Raw genomic sequence first — 14,809 nt, forward strand, 5'->3', positions numbered from 1 at the left:
CGATCAAGTGATGGAAAAAGTATTCATTACTTAAGTGAAAGTATCAATACATACAGCAATGTAAAAACACTCCATTACAAGTAAAAGTAAGTATTGGCAGTAAAATGTGCTTAAGTAAAAGTATTTGTTCTGCAGTAACTGATGACATTAGATTATTGATATTGAAGCATCAGATTGTGAGCAGCATGTTAATGTTGTAGCTGCTGCAGGGGGAGCTAGTTTGAACAACTTTATATACAATTAGTGATAGATAGTGTAGTCCACTGATTCCCAACTTTGGGGTCAGGCTCCTTTGATGGGTCACCAGATACATTTGAGAGGTCCTGAGATGTTTAATGGGAGAGGTACACCAATATGTGTATCTGTGCCTATCACTAATGGTAACTCCAGAGTGGAAGAGAGCCCCATGTCCCCTCTTCGGGCCGTGCCATGGGCGAAGGCCTGGCCACCAGGCGCTTGCCACCGACTTCTAAAAACTCAAGACATCTGAAATGTGACCCCAACTACACACTGCACACACTAAGATGTCAAAAGGCAAAAAGGTTGGAAACCCCTGGTTTCATCTTTAACAGTGTATTTTAAAAGGCTGTGATATTATCAACTCAGTCAAATCTTCATCTCAAAAGTAACAAATAAATGTAGCAATAATATATAGGAGTGCAAGTATAAGGTGACATCAAATGGAAATACTCAGGTAAAGTATAAGTATCTCAAAATTGCTCAAAGTGGAGTACTTGAGTAAATGTAGTTAACTACTTTCCACCACTGGGCCTGCCATGTTTGTTGGTTGCTTTTTGTCTGTTTAATGTAGAAATCTAAGTAACACAGATTTAAGGATTATTTCAGGATAGTGCTGCATTCACGTGACACGGGAATCCATTCATAGGTCTGGGCAACAGTCTTCTGGTACGACGCTCTGAATGCCTTGGCATGTTTCAGTACATGTGTTTATTCATTTATTTTACTAATCTGAATGTTATCCACTCTAATCATCGGCGCTCCACAGACTTTAATAGACTTCACCTCACCAAGAGTCCGCAAAAGCTCTAGAGGGAGGTAGCTTTGTATAACTTAATAAACTTTGTATGCCAGACATGGGACTGGGCTTTCCTAACTTTACCTTTCCTTTGTAGGTCTAAATGCGTTTATGTGAAAGGCGAAAACTGGTAGTTTATTCTTTCAAGTAAACTGCGACTGGAGGGACAAAAAGCTTTTTAATTTTCCCAGTTTTTGTAAACGCAGCATACATCGTCCCCCAGGGATGACGTCAGACTCATAACAAGCTGCTCCGGTGAATCTTGAATCGGTACTTTTCAGATTTTTACCCCAAAAACATTAAATACACGATACCAATAGCAGCCATGTCTGTGAACTATGCTGCTGGACTGTCGCCGTACGCAGACAAAGGAGTCTGCGGACTTCCTGAGGTAAACTACAGCAGTAATGTTAGCTTAATGTAGCTTTGGTTGCTAGCTTTCTAAACAACGAGCTAGCAGGTTCGTCTGGCTCATGTTTGTGATGAATGAACTATTCTACGTTTTAGAAGTAAAAACTGCAGTATCCAAATGCAGAGGCACTTCATTGAGTAACAATTTGAGATGGTGGCACTAAAGTATAAAGTCCTCTTCAGCCAGAAACACAGTAAAGCAATTGCAAACTCTTATAGACAGTATACAGGAATATACAAAAACGATATTTACAAATAAGTTTGGCGGGAGGGGAGTAAGGTTTTGTGTGATGGGTCGTATGTGTATAAAGTTGACAGATCAGTCCAATGCAATGAGCAGTTTTAGATAATACACAGTGTAAAGTATTCATAGTGTGCAACAGTATTTGGGTACAACGTGTGCAAAGTATAGGGAATGGAGGAGATCATCTTCAGTCTGTGTAGTGGGGTGCACGTGCCAGGTAGGGTTCTTTGAAGCTTGTGGCCCAAGGAAAGAAGCTTTGCAGATAGTGTGTAGTCTTATTTTTTAGGGCTCTCACTCCCCCTTGACTAAAGTAAATCTTGATCAACAAAGTAATCTGTCTCCCCAGTTTGTACCACTTATGTCATTTTGGGTTTTACATTAAACTCTTGCATCTGTGATTGGAGGCACAAGCTGGAGCTAAAAACAATCTTCAACTATCAGGTAAAAGGAGGAGATTAGAGTGGTAATGAGTATAGTATTTTGCTCTGTAGGGATGCAGAAAAGCTGAATTGTAGATTGTACAAAAAAGAGAGCGAGAAAGATGCAACTCAGTTAGGAGAACTCATTAAAGTTCTTTACTGTCTTGAGTTTCCTGTTCTTTTCCCAAAGTGGTTATATATTTTAAAATAAACCTTTCTCAGTTATGTTTGTAAAGTACACCAACACTTGAAACAAATTTCCTTGAAAGTTAGTTTTAAAAGCTGTGCAGTTGTGTCTCCTTGTGCATGTGGATGTATTTTGTTTGTAATTCAGAATTCATGTTTACAGTAGCTGTTTATAGTAAGTTAATCTGACGAAATGAAAGATAAAGGAGAGTGACCATGGCCATCATGTTCACGTTATGGTTATAATAGATATTTTCTTAGTGACCATATCATTCAGCACAAGTCTAGGTATAATCTTGTATGAAAACACCTAGTCAGTCTTTAGTCATTCCCAGGTACTTCTGATAATTGGGAGTTGTGTCAAAAGCATCGTCACATTTTAATATGCCAGTGTCAATGTTTCTATAACCTGCTGTTGTTCTGTTGCAGGTATTTGATGGTCCTGAGGAACTGAAGGCGAAGGTGGAGACTGTCGCTCAGTTGATTAAAGAATCTCAGTACATGGTTGTCCACTCGGGAGCAGGAATCAGCACCGCGGCAGGCATCCCTGACTTCAGGTGAGTCACAAAATTACTTCTCTTGTGTAATCCCTTTCTCTCTCTCTCTCTCTCTCTCTCTCTCTCTCTCTCTCTCTCTCTCTCTCTCTCTCTCTCTCTCTCTCTCTCTCTCTCTCTCTCTCTCTCTCTCACACACACACACAAACACACACACTACTTTTTTCTTTGAAATTTGGCAACCGTAAACTCCCCCAATTTTAATTTCTACACAGAGACAATATGACATTCTCTCCCATATACTGTAAATAAAAACAGAGTGGTATCTGATTTATCAGGACTGTACGTAAAGGTGATACATGTATCCTAGCTGATGAGAAATGAACACTCACACAACAACTAAATACAAACAGTATCAGTGAACATGAACAGCTGCCACCCTGCAGTGTTTGTTTTTTTGTGTCTTTGTGTCTCTCCGCTGCTTGACAAAGCTTGAGCTAATGAGCTTCTGTATTTGTAGTTATTGGATGGTATCTCGTGTTGACGACAGGCTGTCCTTTGAACATCAGGTTGATGTCGTGTGCAAAAAAGCCAACCAGCGCATGTACTTTTTTTGCAAGCTCAGGAACTTGAACATTTACACTAGGTTCATGAGAATGTATTATTCCTGTTTTATAGAATCTGTTCTTACATTTGCTTTTATCTGCTGGTCCGAGTCAATTAACTTAAAGAACAGCAACAGACTTCAAGGCATTGTCAATGTGTGTAGTGAAATAGCTGGTACTCCACTGACAAATATCTCCCTTTTGCACAAAACTAAGTCCTTGAGGAAAGCAAAACAAATCTTGCATCCCCTAGCATCGGAATTCAAACTGCTCCCATCCGGACGCAGATTTTGTATGCCCAGATGTAGTACAGGCAGATTCAAAAAGTAGTTATTCTCTATTGTACTTTTGTGAATTGTTTATTTTTATGTAATTGTTATTGTTATTGTCATTTCTATTATGCTGCTGGCTGCACCACAAATTGCCCCTCAGGGACAATAAAGATATCTTGAACTTGAACTTGACAGGCCACATGCAAGGCAAGAAAGTTCCTTTAAAAGTAGGTTAAGGTTTGTTTAAAAGTGAGCTGAATCAACATTGTTCCAGCTGTGCCTGCACATCTGCAGTATCAGCAGTTTATGTTAATGCCAAAATAGAAAACCTCACAACACATCTGTGATGCTTTTGATGAGACTTTAAACAAAATGTGCTCTGTTTTTCAAATGTTCTTTATTTATTTACTAGAGGAATAATAGATGAATGATTATGGATAGGTAAAGAAACTTTATAGGTGAATTCATATTTAATTTAAAAAGGCTGTTATGTGCATGTTATTCTTTGAGTTATTTGCAAATGAATGTATCCAGAGATGCAGCTTCGTAGTACAGTATACATTTGTCATTTTGTGTGTAAATCTAAAATTTCAAATGTTGTTTGACTGTCTTGGTGGAGGCAGATCAGCAGGGAAATTTCAAAAGTGACTCATTGTTTGTGAAAAGTCAAGTTCAGAGAAATACAGATTATGGAAGCTGTTAAGGACATGACATCACTGCCATAAATACTGAGGGAAGAAAATCAGGAGGAGAACAAACAGTTGATCAGAAATTGGATGACTGGAGAGAAAGAAATGCCTCTTGACTTGATAGTGCCATTTTAGATTGTTGACAGCCTTGAAAAGATGGATTATGAAAATGTGAATAACATAATGTAGATCTATTTCTGCTGTTATGACAACCTCTTGCTTCAGTGTGCCACATTAGCTGCTAAACAAATTAAACAACATTAATGTGTGATATGTGTGACAATAAGAAAGTTTGAGCACTAAAAAATAACCTTAAAATGTGTCACAGCTCTTTCTGTCAGTTTCTGAATTAAATGTGCTCATAATTCTAGTGGCGCCTTCATTGTGATGCGCTCCTTTTTTCACATTTTCAGAAATAGTCATATTTGATTCTAAGAGCTCATAATTATGAAAGGAGCTACATTCATGTGGACTGAGGACTAAGCCAAATATATTCTAATAATAAAAAAGTGCAAATACATAGTTAATTTCTCCAAAAACACAGCAGCCAGAGCTGCAGTCAGAGGGCTTAGATGATGATGATGATGATGATGATGATTCCAGTGGTGAGAGTGTTTACCTCTGTCTATATCTTCTTTGAAATGTTTAAATTTTTGAGGATATCAGAATGCTATGGCAATGTAAATGAATGTGTTACTCAAAGGATTAGATCACATTGTGATTCTGACAGATTTACGTTGGATACATTTCACGATGATGTCACCACACATTCATGCAAAGGGATAAATAATTACAAAATTGGCAAATACTACAACTTTCTCTTGTAGTACCACCATATGAGCAGGTGAGGGTGGTAAATGCTCATTACATGCCAGATCAGCTCTGGGTTAAATAAGACACGCACACTGAAATAGATTCCAGGTCATTTGTCTCTTCCATTATAGTGCAGAGATTTTTCTTCATTATCCAGCCAACGTTTTACACCTAATAATTGAGCAGAGGCACAAAAAATAGAGAGAACTTGAAATGTTGTTACTCAGAAAGATCGCCTGTGTGAATTTCTAATTGCTTGGAGATGCTAGCTGTGGAAGCTGGGCTAATTAATATTTAATTAGTCTGCCTGTCAGTCATGTAGAGCTGACCTTTTAACAGCGATATCATTAAAGCCAAGGTTCCTGCGTCCACGTCACCAGCTAACATAAATAATTTTCCCTCTGCTGCCAGAATACACGTGCTGCGGCTGACGTAAAGAAATTGAGTCTCACGTGTTAATATTACTGAACCTATGAGCCTTAAAGACCATTTCTGGCTTTCATATCCCGTTGTATCTTTCTCATGATAAGTGACGCACACAGCTCTGCGTTTTAAACTGGGTGAGAGATTAAACAAAAGAAGCAAACCTGCCACTGAAGCTGCTGGTGTTTTTTTTTTTTTTTTTATCACTGTGCCATCAAAAGTGTGCTGACATACTGTGTCAGTGTAGTTCACCAGGATCAACAAGCTATTCCGGGACTAAGAAAGACTACTGGGAAAATCACTGCGGCCCAGTTACCAGAAATCACCACCATCTACACCTCTTTCTGCCTACGGCAATCCCACTATCCATCCAGCCCTTCACTAGTTTGCCCTCAGGAAGAAGATCCAAGTCTATCTAAAGATTACCAGAATGATGAACAGTTTTTTACCCCAAGCAGTCAGCCGAAACCCCCAATCCCACAGCCCGCCTGCATTTTGCATTGCTCAGGAGATGCTTCACTGTCTTGTTGTTTTTATACAATGACGGTGAAGAGACTTGTTTGACATGTTCAGTTTCAAATGGAAAGAGAGAGATGAAACAGTTGTGGCTGTGTTTAAGGATTCAGGAGATGCATTCCCTCGTCTGGTGCATAAAGATAAGTTGCGTGTCCTCAAAGTCACTTTGCAACTGTCAAGCTGTTAGGCGGCACCAGTACTGACAGCAGCGCTGCTTTCGTCCCTCATTCAGATTGTTTGCACTCACCGAGCATCGTGCATCATGAATGAAAGCCCACACACCAGTTATACACTTGTATTGCTTACAGCTCAGCCACTTTATATGCATTATAATCTGTCCGTCACATAGTCTGTTCATCACCATATTCTCTTTCAGGGGTCCAAAGGGTGTGTGGACGTTAGAACAAAAAGGCGAGTCACCTCACTTTGACACCACATTTGAAGATGCCCGACCCAGCCTGACACACTTGGCCCTCCTGGGACTGCAGAGGGCAGGGTACCTCAAGTATCTCATCAGTCAGAATGTGGACGGCCTGCATGTTCGATCTGGATTTCCCAGGTAACCGTTTACTGTCCTGTAGCATGAGACACATATCAAACATTTTAAACACTCAGAGAGAGGAATTCACAAAAAAACACTTTTGCCTTCTGATGTGGCTATTTTACATGTACGATCCAGTCCTAAATCTACCATTAGCTCTCCTTTTAACTCTGTTTTGGTGTCAAAATATCTGGCTTTCTAGTTAAATGCTCCACTACAGTATGTTCACCAGCTAGTCTCTTACTCTGCCTGTCTGCAACTGAATGGACACGAGGTTGATTTGAGCAGTGAGAGTAAACTAAAACAGTGACGTTGTGTGCTGTAAAACCAAAACAAAGAGGTCAAAGATGCTAAGAAGTCTCTCTCTCTCTAGGTTGATCACTATGAGTTACACCTTTCATATTGCACATAATCATTTTATGCATTGTTAATATGAATATGTATTACTGCAGGTTTAAGGATATATCATACTATCATATACTGTATGACCAATAACAGCAAATTACCCCATTTTCACAAAATGAACTAAATATAGGCAACAATGCTCCATGTATTGCATTTTAGTTTTATTTAAGTTATATTTGAGTGAGTTGAAGCAGAGTCAGAGGAAAGGAGGGAAATGATGAAGTGGGCGCGTACTTATTAAGTTCTTTGCTTCTTGTCTTTAAAAAATGGAAGTGGAAATAACTACATTATAGTTTTAAGTGTATTAATTTTTAATATGCTTCAAAAACAGACATATACCGAATTGTGAGTTTTTACATGTCTGGTTGTGCCTCATTGTTTTAAATATAAAGCTGCTGGTTTGTGATAACAGCGCTAGAAAGGATTGCTCAAATAGCTTCAAATAATGCTCAGTGTAATGGAAAGTGTTTGGTCTTACTCTGGATTATCCAATCATACTCGACTAACCCAAGGCCAGGAATCTAATTTTTTTACTCATTTCATACAGTACATCCAGAATTTCCGCTTATTGGAAGTTTTGCTTCCCCTGGAAGCCATTTCCTTACTTTGCTTCTATCTTCCATGAGTCAGTTTTTTTTTTTTTTCAATGAGGCCAGACAGCAGACTAGTATTTCTCAGAGGAAATCATTGAGACAGAAAACTGACTGGTAAAGTAAACTGGTTGGCACTAATCTGCTCAGGTGCCAGGTTGAATGCACAAGTGAAAACAAGTGCTAGGAATATTTATCAGCATCAGAGTGGAAGGATGGAGAAAAGTCATGACATAAACTTTAACTTCAGAGACAGTGATCTAAGTGAATATCATCTTTGTGATCTGTCTTCCTCTGTGGACTTTTCTCTTTCTCGCCTTAATAGGGATATGTTATCAGAGCTTCATGGAAACATGTTTGTGGAGGAGTGTGAGAAGTGTGGCAGGTATGTATGCATGCACGCACATATGCACGCACACGCATGCACTCACACACACTTAAAAGGGTGGGTTTACTTTTTGGGGTTTTTTGGGTTCACAAACTCCAGCCTTCGCAAAAAAGTATTTAAAAGTTTATGAGAGCATGAAGCAGCTGTCCAGATTACTCAAATCAAGTCTGCTTTAGTGGCAGAGTCTCTTTTTCTTACTGTACTTCCACCACAGCTCAACAGGGAAACACAAAAGGGTAATTTTATGCTAAAAAGACTGTAAATGTAGGAGATATCTACTTCATATGACTTGCACACTTGAAGGGGATCTCTTTGAGTGTTCATTTGGGCACCTGAGTGGTTTTTTTTAGACAGACTTGAAAAATTGTGAACCTTTTAACACTCAGCTCTTTAGAGTCTTAGATAACCCTTATCCTAACAAGCTACAGTCTTTCACTGACTTTCCCTTTGTGGCCATTATTTTAGGTGTGTGTGATCAGTAATACAAACAGCAAATCATGCAGCTGTAGCACAAAACATAAAACTCACAGTCAGGGTCCTGCTGCTCACTTCACATTAAAATGCACAATATCTATCTATACTTCATATGTTGATGATTGTTGATGCCAGATGGGCTTTTTCTAGCATCTCTGAAACAGGCACCCTTTGTAGATTTTCACACACTGCAGCTTCTGCAGTTCACAGAGCTACGTGTTAAATAAAACTAATGCAGTCACGTCTACCTCACCAGTAAGAGAGGCCAGAAGACAAATCATTACATGTTAAAGTTCACAGGAAGGCCGCACACTTACTTCAAAGCCACAGTTTTAATTCAATTATTGACATTTCCAGGATCCAAGTCAGATCTTTATCTAGTCAAAATGTTTTAAATAATAAATCCCCAGCCATTTATATACACCAAAGGTCCTCACAGGTTCACTTGAGTCTGGAGGAACCAAGACTTGACCTAGCTGGACTGGGTCTAAATTCTACTAATCGAGTCACCTTTTAAGTCAATGTGTCCAATCCCACATTGTATGTAGTACCAGCACAGGTCATGTGGTTCATCATTGCAGGACTGTTTTGAGTGAGCAGAGAATGTAAAATGTGAATTGAGTGAATTGATGTGAGGAGCAAGTAAAAGGAAAAGGAGAACAAGGAGGCAGTGGAGCGCCAGCTGTTTTCTCCAGTTTTATGCAAATTGTCAACAAGGATGAGAAAAGGGTTCCGACAGGAACTGAAACCCAACTTATTTTAGGAAAATCAGCCGTCTACAAGGTGTTTGCTGTTAAAATAATCTTGGAATTTAATGTACAGGTTTTACGTTTATTAATAATTGTAATTTTTTATTTTATTAAGGCTGGGATAGTGCACAATAAAACATTAACCTTGTATAAAATAAGGAGCAATGCGTTGCACCAGGTTTTAGCAAGTTGCTATTTTCTGCCCTGTAGTCCCTGGGCTTGTGGGTGGAACAATTAATTATGAATTCATATTAAATAAAAGAAAGAGGAAATGGTTTAGAACATTGTCTTTTGCCTGTTGCATAATCCAGTTTGCTACGGGAGGTTTTATTATTGGTAGAGGAGGTGGACTGAATTTTTTAGTAATAATGTTATCAGTGTTTGAAGCATATAACCAAATTATTGTAATTTCTATGATATTATTATTATTATTATTATTATTATTATTATTATTATTACAATTATGTGCTATTTTACACTTTGGATCAAGTCTGTCTGATTCATTCAGCATTTTAATCTGACAAACATCTGACTCGGATCAAAGCATTGTCAAAATTGTATGAAAATGATGACTTTGCAGCAAGCGTGTGGGCGTTACTCTTTTTTCTTTTATGCTAATTTTTAAAATCCCTCCACCCACGTGATGCTCATATAATCGCACCTGTTCAGATTTCACTAGAAGGGTGTAAGTTCACAGATGTGCTGAAGGACATCTGGCTTCCATTCTTGACATATAAGAGCAAGAAGAAGAAACTCTGATAGACATGCAATGACTGTAACACTGAAATGTCACCATGTCCTCTAAGTCTTGATTTCTTTTGCAACAGTATTAGTCAGAAATTGGGCTAAACAGTACAAATCCATGATCCACCATGCCTTGTGTCAAAGGTAAAAGCTGGTGGTGTAATTGTTTGGGGAGTGTTATATTTGCAGACCAAGGATCCTATTTGTCACTGACGAGCTGCACTGCAGTCTATACTTTTTTGAAATTGAAATTTCCAGCAGAATAATGTGCCCTTTCACGGAGCACTCATTATCTCAAAATGTTTTCAGGAACAAGACAGTGACTTCATTTTGCTCCAGTAACCTGTGCAGTCTCCAAACCGCACCCAAGAAGATTACTTCTGGGATGAAGTAAAGCAGGAGGCTTGATGAACAAATGCGCAATATGTTGGAACAGCTCTGCAACAGTTGCACTATGTTGTCAAGTCAGTCTGGGTGAAATTCCTCAAAGAGTTTTGAGTCTATCTGAAAGAAGTCAGGCTGTCTGACCAGTTTATCCCAACAAAGAGCAGCTACTGAGTTTATACTATCATGTTTTTATTCTTGATTTATGTATACAAATGGGCCCTTGTTATGTTGCATGCGAGCAGGTTAGTTTCTTTTTGTATTGTACAGAGAAATAAATTTGATTTGTGGTTTTCCAGGCAGTATGTCAGGGAGAAGGTGATCGGGGTGATGGGGCTGAAACCGACAGGACGTTACTGTGACGTGGTCCGCTCCAGGGGACTCCGAGCCTGCAGGTAACACACCACACCTGGACATTTTAAACTCAACTGTAGCGTACCAACAGCCATTCATGAGTGTCTTCTTTACTACAATAGAGGGAAGCTGATCAGCACGATACTGGACTGGGAAGATGCTCTTCCAGACAGAGACCTGAACAAAGCAGACGATGCAAGCAGGTAATGAAAGTGCAGCAGTTTGCGCTCCATTGTTTCCTTTTTGTATAACACTTTGATACATTTGTCTGTTTTGTGTTTGGTTTAACATCTCTCCTGTAATATACATACAGTACAAACTTCAATCTACCTTGATTTCCTCTGATATCTATAAATTTGGGCCCTCCTGTGAATTAATATGTCAGGTTTATTTTCTTTAGCATTCTGTATGGCCTTACCATCGGTGTGCTGATATGCAAATAGCCCCTTACTTTGAAATCTTACATTTGCGTTAGTCAGCTTTAATGTTACCATTTAGCATCTGTGTGTTAACATTCAAGTCCTTCAACCACAAAAAGCTTTTATTGTGCGTCAGGCTTTGATTGATGTGCTTTCACCCTGATGTTCTATCAGTGATCCATAATGGATGTGTAATTGCTGTTTTATATTACAAAGAACAGGTCTGGGGCTCTTTGTTGAAATTATGACTAATTGAGTGCTTATTAAGATCCATGCTCCATGTACACTTAACACAAGGGGGTAATGTACGCCTGGATTTATAGTTAAGTGTTGAATTTCACTCGTTGGTACAGTAGCACCTTGCTGGACACAGGACGGATGTACTGTACACGATCAGGCTGTATTCTACTTACAATTCCCTGCATCAAATGTGTTTTCATTCTTTCACTTACTTTGTTGTGGCTGTAGGCATATAGGGTACCAGTATGTATCAACTTACCCATTTTCAAACACACACTGACCTTTATAGCACTTTATTTCTCCTCAGATAGTTACTGAATAGGAGACTACTGCTATACTATCACGGTGAGAAGAAGCTTTGCGAGAGCTATGCATTCTTGTGAGATTAGCCTTGAGCTGAATGACATCCAAATGTATACATAGAACAAAAGCTTCCAGCCTCCACTGGAATCGGAAACTCATTTTTAGATGCACAATAGTCCACAATGCTGATACTGCAGCTCTACAGCTCTCCCTTAAAGAAAAGCAGTCAAAAATGTCACAGTCACATATCCTGTTAATGCCTGATCTCTTTTTCAATTGTCGGCATCCAGACGAGCGGACCTGGCACTGACGCTGGGCACCTCCCTGCAGATTAAACCCAGTGGAGACCTTCCACTCCTCACCAAGCGCAAAGGTGGCAAACTGGTCATTGTCAACCTGCAGCCTACCAAACACGTATGTCTCATTCCTGCACCACCAGCACACGCATATACTTAGTAAATGTTAAGTCACACAGGCAAATCAAAAGCAAAATTATGGTTAGAAAAATGCTGCTGGTCTGGCGTTTTGATGTTTTTAATTTCACAGCTCTAATTTTTCATCTCGTAGGACAAGCACGCACACCTGCGTATCAGTGGTTATGTGGACGAGGTCATGAAGCAGGTGATGGAACTGCTGGGATTGGACATCCCAAAGTGGGAGGGACCAACTGTCTGCGAGAGCTCAACGGCCACCTCTGAGTCCTCCACCGATGTCAAACCGCCATGTGCAGTCACTGCAAAGTTAAAGGTGAAAAAGGGCCTCATTAAGGAGGAGAGGAAAAGAAAAGCAACGCAACTAACAGACAATGGGAGTGTTAAGGAGGAGGAGGTTTCTGTGAAGAGGGAGAGAGCAGACTCTCCTGTGGGGATAAATGAAGAGAAATAGCCTCAGGTATTTTCCTCGCAACACAAACTCGTCCATAAACAAACCTTACACCTGAGAATCAGCAGTCTGATGGACATCACTGAGGAGGGAGGATCTCATCATGCCTTCCAGAGCAAAGACTCTTCTAGTACTGTAGTGGTTTTGTTAATCCCAGACTTCTCAGTCTGCCTTCACTGCCACAATGAGAAGCGATGTCAAATTGACTAATAGAAGATTCCTCCGCTGAAGCTTCACAAATTGCCTTGTAAGGCAAAAGAGATGATGCTTCATCAGTTGAGCGTTTGATAAGTGTTTCTTTTAATCTAAGAACAAACAAGTTGTTTAAAGGGTACATTTATCAATAAGCAGAGTGGGATATAAATGTTCCTCCGGCTATAATATTCCATGAGTGACTATATGAGGCAGATTACCTGGAGGTTAGAACCAGATCTTTGACAGAAAGGGCAACAGGATGAGATCTGGAGCAGAAAGTTATAAATAAAGCTTTTAATAAGGTGTGTAAGGTTGCTGTACTTTATACTTCACCTTATTATATGCTTTATTTTTAACAGAGTGCTCCAGATCTCAAATGCACCACATCTCGCCTGTAAAGAAACATTTGTTCAATATTTTATGCAGAGAGATATCAGATGTTATCAAGTATGATTGACATGAGTCGCTGCATGCAACTGTGGGAGGCTTTAGTTTAATGTTGCATTGTAAAGAAATTGAAAGAGAATTACAGTTTTTTGTTTTGTCCCCAACATCTACTGTTTTAAGTCTTCTTTAATTGATCAAACTACTTCTCTTACTTGTATAGGAAATGTGTCTTTCTCTGGTGAGATGTAGAAATTCCACCTGTTTTTGTGTAAGAAAACGTTGTACCTGCTGTTGATTGGCTGTAAATGGACCATAATCCCACTGTGTGTTTCTAGGGGGGGGAAATATATCTCAGGGTTTTTTTTTTAATGCATATGTTTTGGAAATAAACACAATAAGTTCCCTGTACGACCTTGTGTGTGTATGTGCTGTATGTCGTGTTCTGGTTGCAATTGTGAACCAAGGGATGTTCTTATGATGTATGATTCTGTGTTTGAGGTCAACATCTATACACTAATGTTGGTTTAGATTTTCCTAATGCACTGAACATGATAATCAAACCTACTGTCCTCAAAGAACTAGGTTCAAGAATAAAATAAAAAATAAAATCCTACACCTCGGTTGCCCTAGGTTTTCCATTTTCTCTGTGTTAAAGAGAGAAAATGCACATCAGGTGCTCTGACTGTACAATGGGCCACAGGTGTTTGAATAAGTAGATGATTAGTACAGCGAACATGGTGCTGCTTGTCTGATGCTGAATAAGCTTCACTCCATTAAGACACTTTGGCAGTCCAGACATAAACAACAGATGTATCAGCCTGAAAATACAACAGCTGCAATGTGTTAATCTGTGAATAGATGATTACAGAGCCCTCATTACCGCTCCACCTTTCCATCTATATATTATTATCAATTGTCTCAGCTCCATTGTGCTAATGAGCTCGGTGTTCTCTCTCTGTCCTCGCAATCTACCTCTCTATTGTTATTTTGTGGTGTATTAGCTTGGCATGGATGATATGACAATATAGAAAAGTTCTTCTGTACCATTTATACTGTGGCATTCATTTCTCAGGCCACTGGTCCCCAACCAAACTCTTTGGGTTTGTGACCACTAAAATTGAATCAGAGAATCCCTCCTCTCACTCATTGCAGCTTATGGACACAAGTTGTGAGCAGTTCAACCAAAAAGGGATTTTTTCTTTCTCAATTTGTTTTGATTGATTTCTACAGACCTAAAGTCAAGAAAGTAACCCGTTTTTTGTTTTGTTTGTTCTTACTAGAAAAAGGAGTTTTCTTCTCATTTCAATCATCCACTGAACCCAGATTTATTAGACTTATAGAGGAGTCTAGGCCTCAACTGTTTTGGCCACTGTAGTCAATGCTCTAAATCAGTGAGATAATCAATAGAAGTCCATGAGCTTTATGGCAAAGTTAGATTTTTATGTAATTTTGTATCAAGAGTGATGAAATACCTTGATTTATCAGGTCCTGTATTCACTGGTTACATCTAAAAAAGGCATGTGCTTATTTTATTATTTATATGAATACCATTTTATTTTACCATTTTATTTATTCATGTTCCAGAACATTTACTGTACCACTTGTTTACAAACATTTGGCCAACCCTTGACAAATAATGTATTTTG

General features: G+C 39.1%; 1 protein-coding gene across 1 annotated transcript; it reads left to right on the forward strand.

Annotated features, from left to right (window-relative positions):
* The first annotated feature begins 1,281 nt into the window (after positions 1-1,281).
* On the forward strand, positions 1,282-13,565 carry sirt6 (sirtuin 6). The gene is made up of 8 exons (XM_053329783.1): positions 1,282-1,427; positions 2,726-2,853; positions 6,485-6,667; positions 7,970-8,029; positions 10,683-10,778; positions 10,860-10,940; positions 11,990-12,113; positions 12,267-13,565. The coding sequence occupies exons 1-8, from the start codon at positions 1,362-1,364 to the stop codon at positions 12,582-12,584; spliced, it is 1,056 nt and encodes a 351-aa protein (XP_053185758.1). The 5' UTR covers positions 1,282-1,361; the 3' UTR covers positions 12,585-13,565.
* Positions 13,566-14,809: the final 1,244 nt, after the last annotated feature.

Source organism: Scomber japonicus, chromosome 12 (assembly GCF_027409825.1).
Source record: "Scomber japonicus isolate fScoJap1 chromosome 12, fScoJap1.pri, whole genome shotgun sequence".
Taxonomy (NCBI): Eukaryota; Metazoa; Chordata; class Actinopteri; order Scombriformes; family Scombridae; genus Scomber; species Scomber japonicus.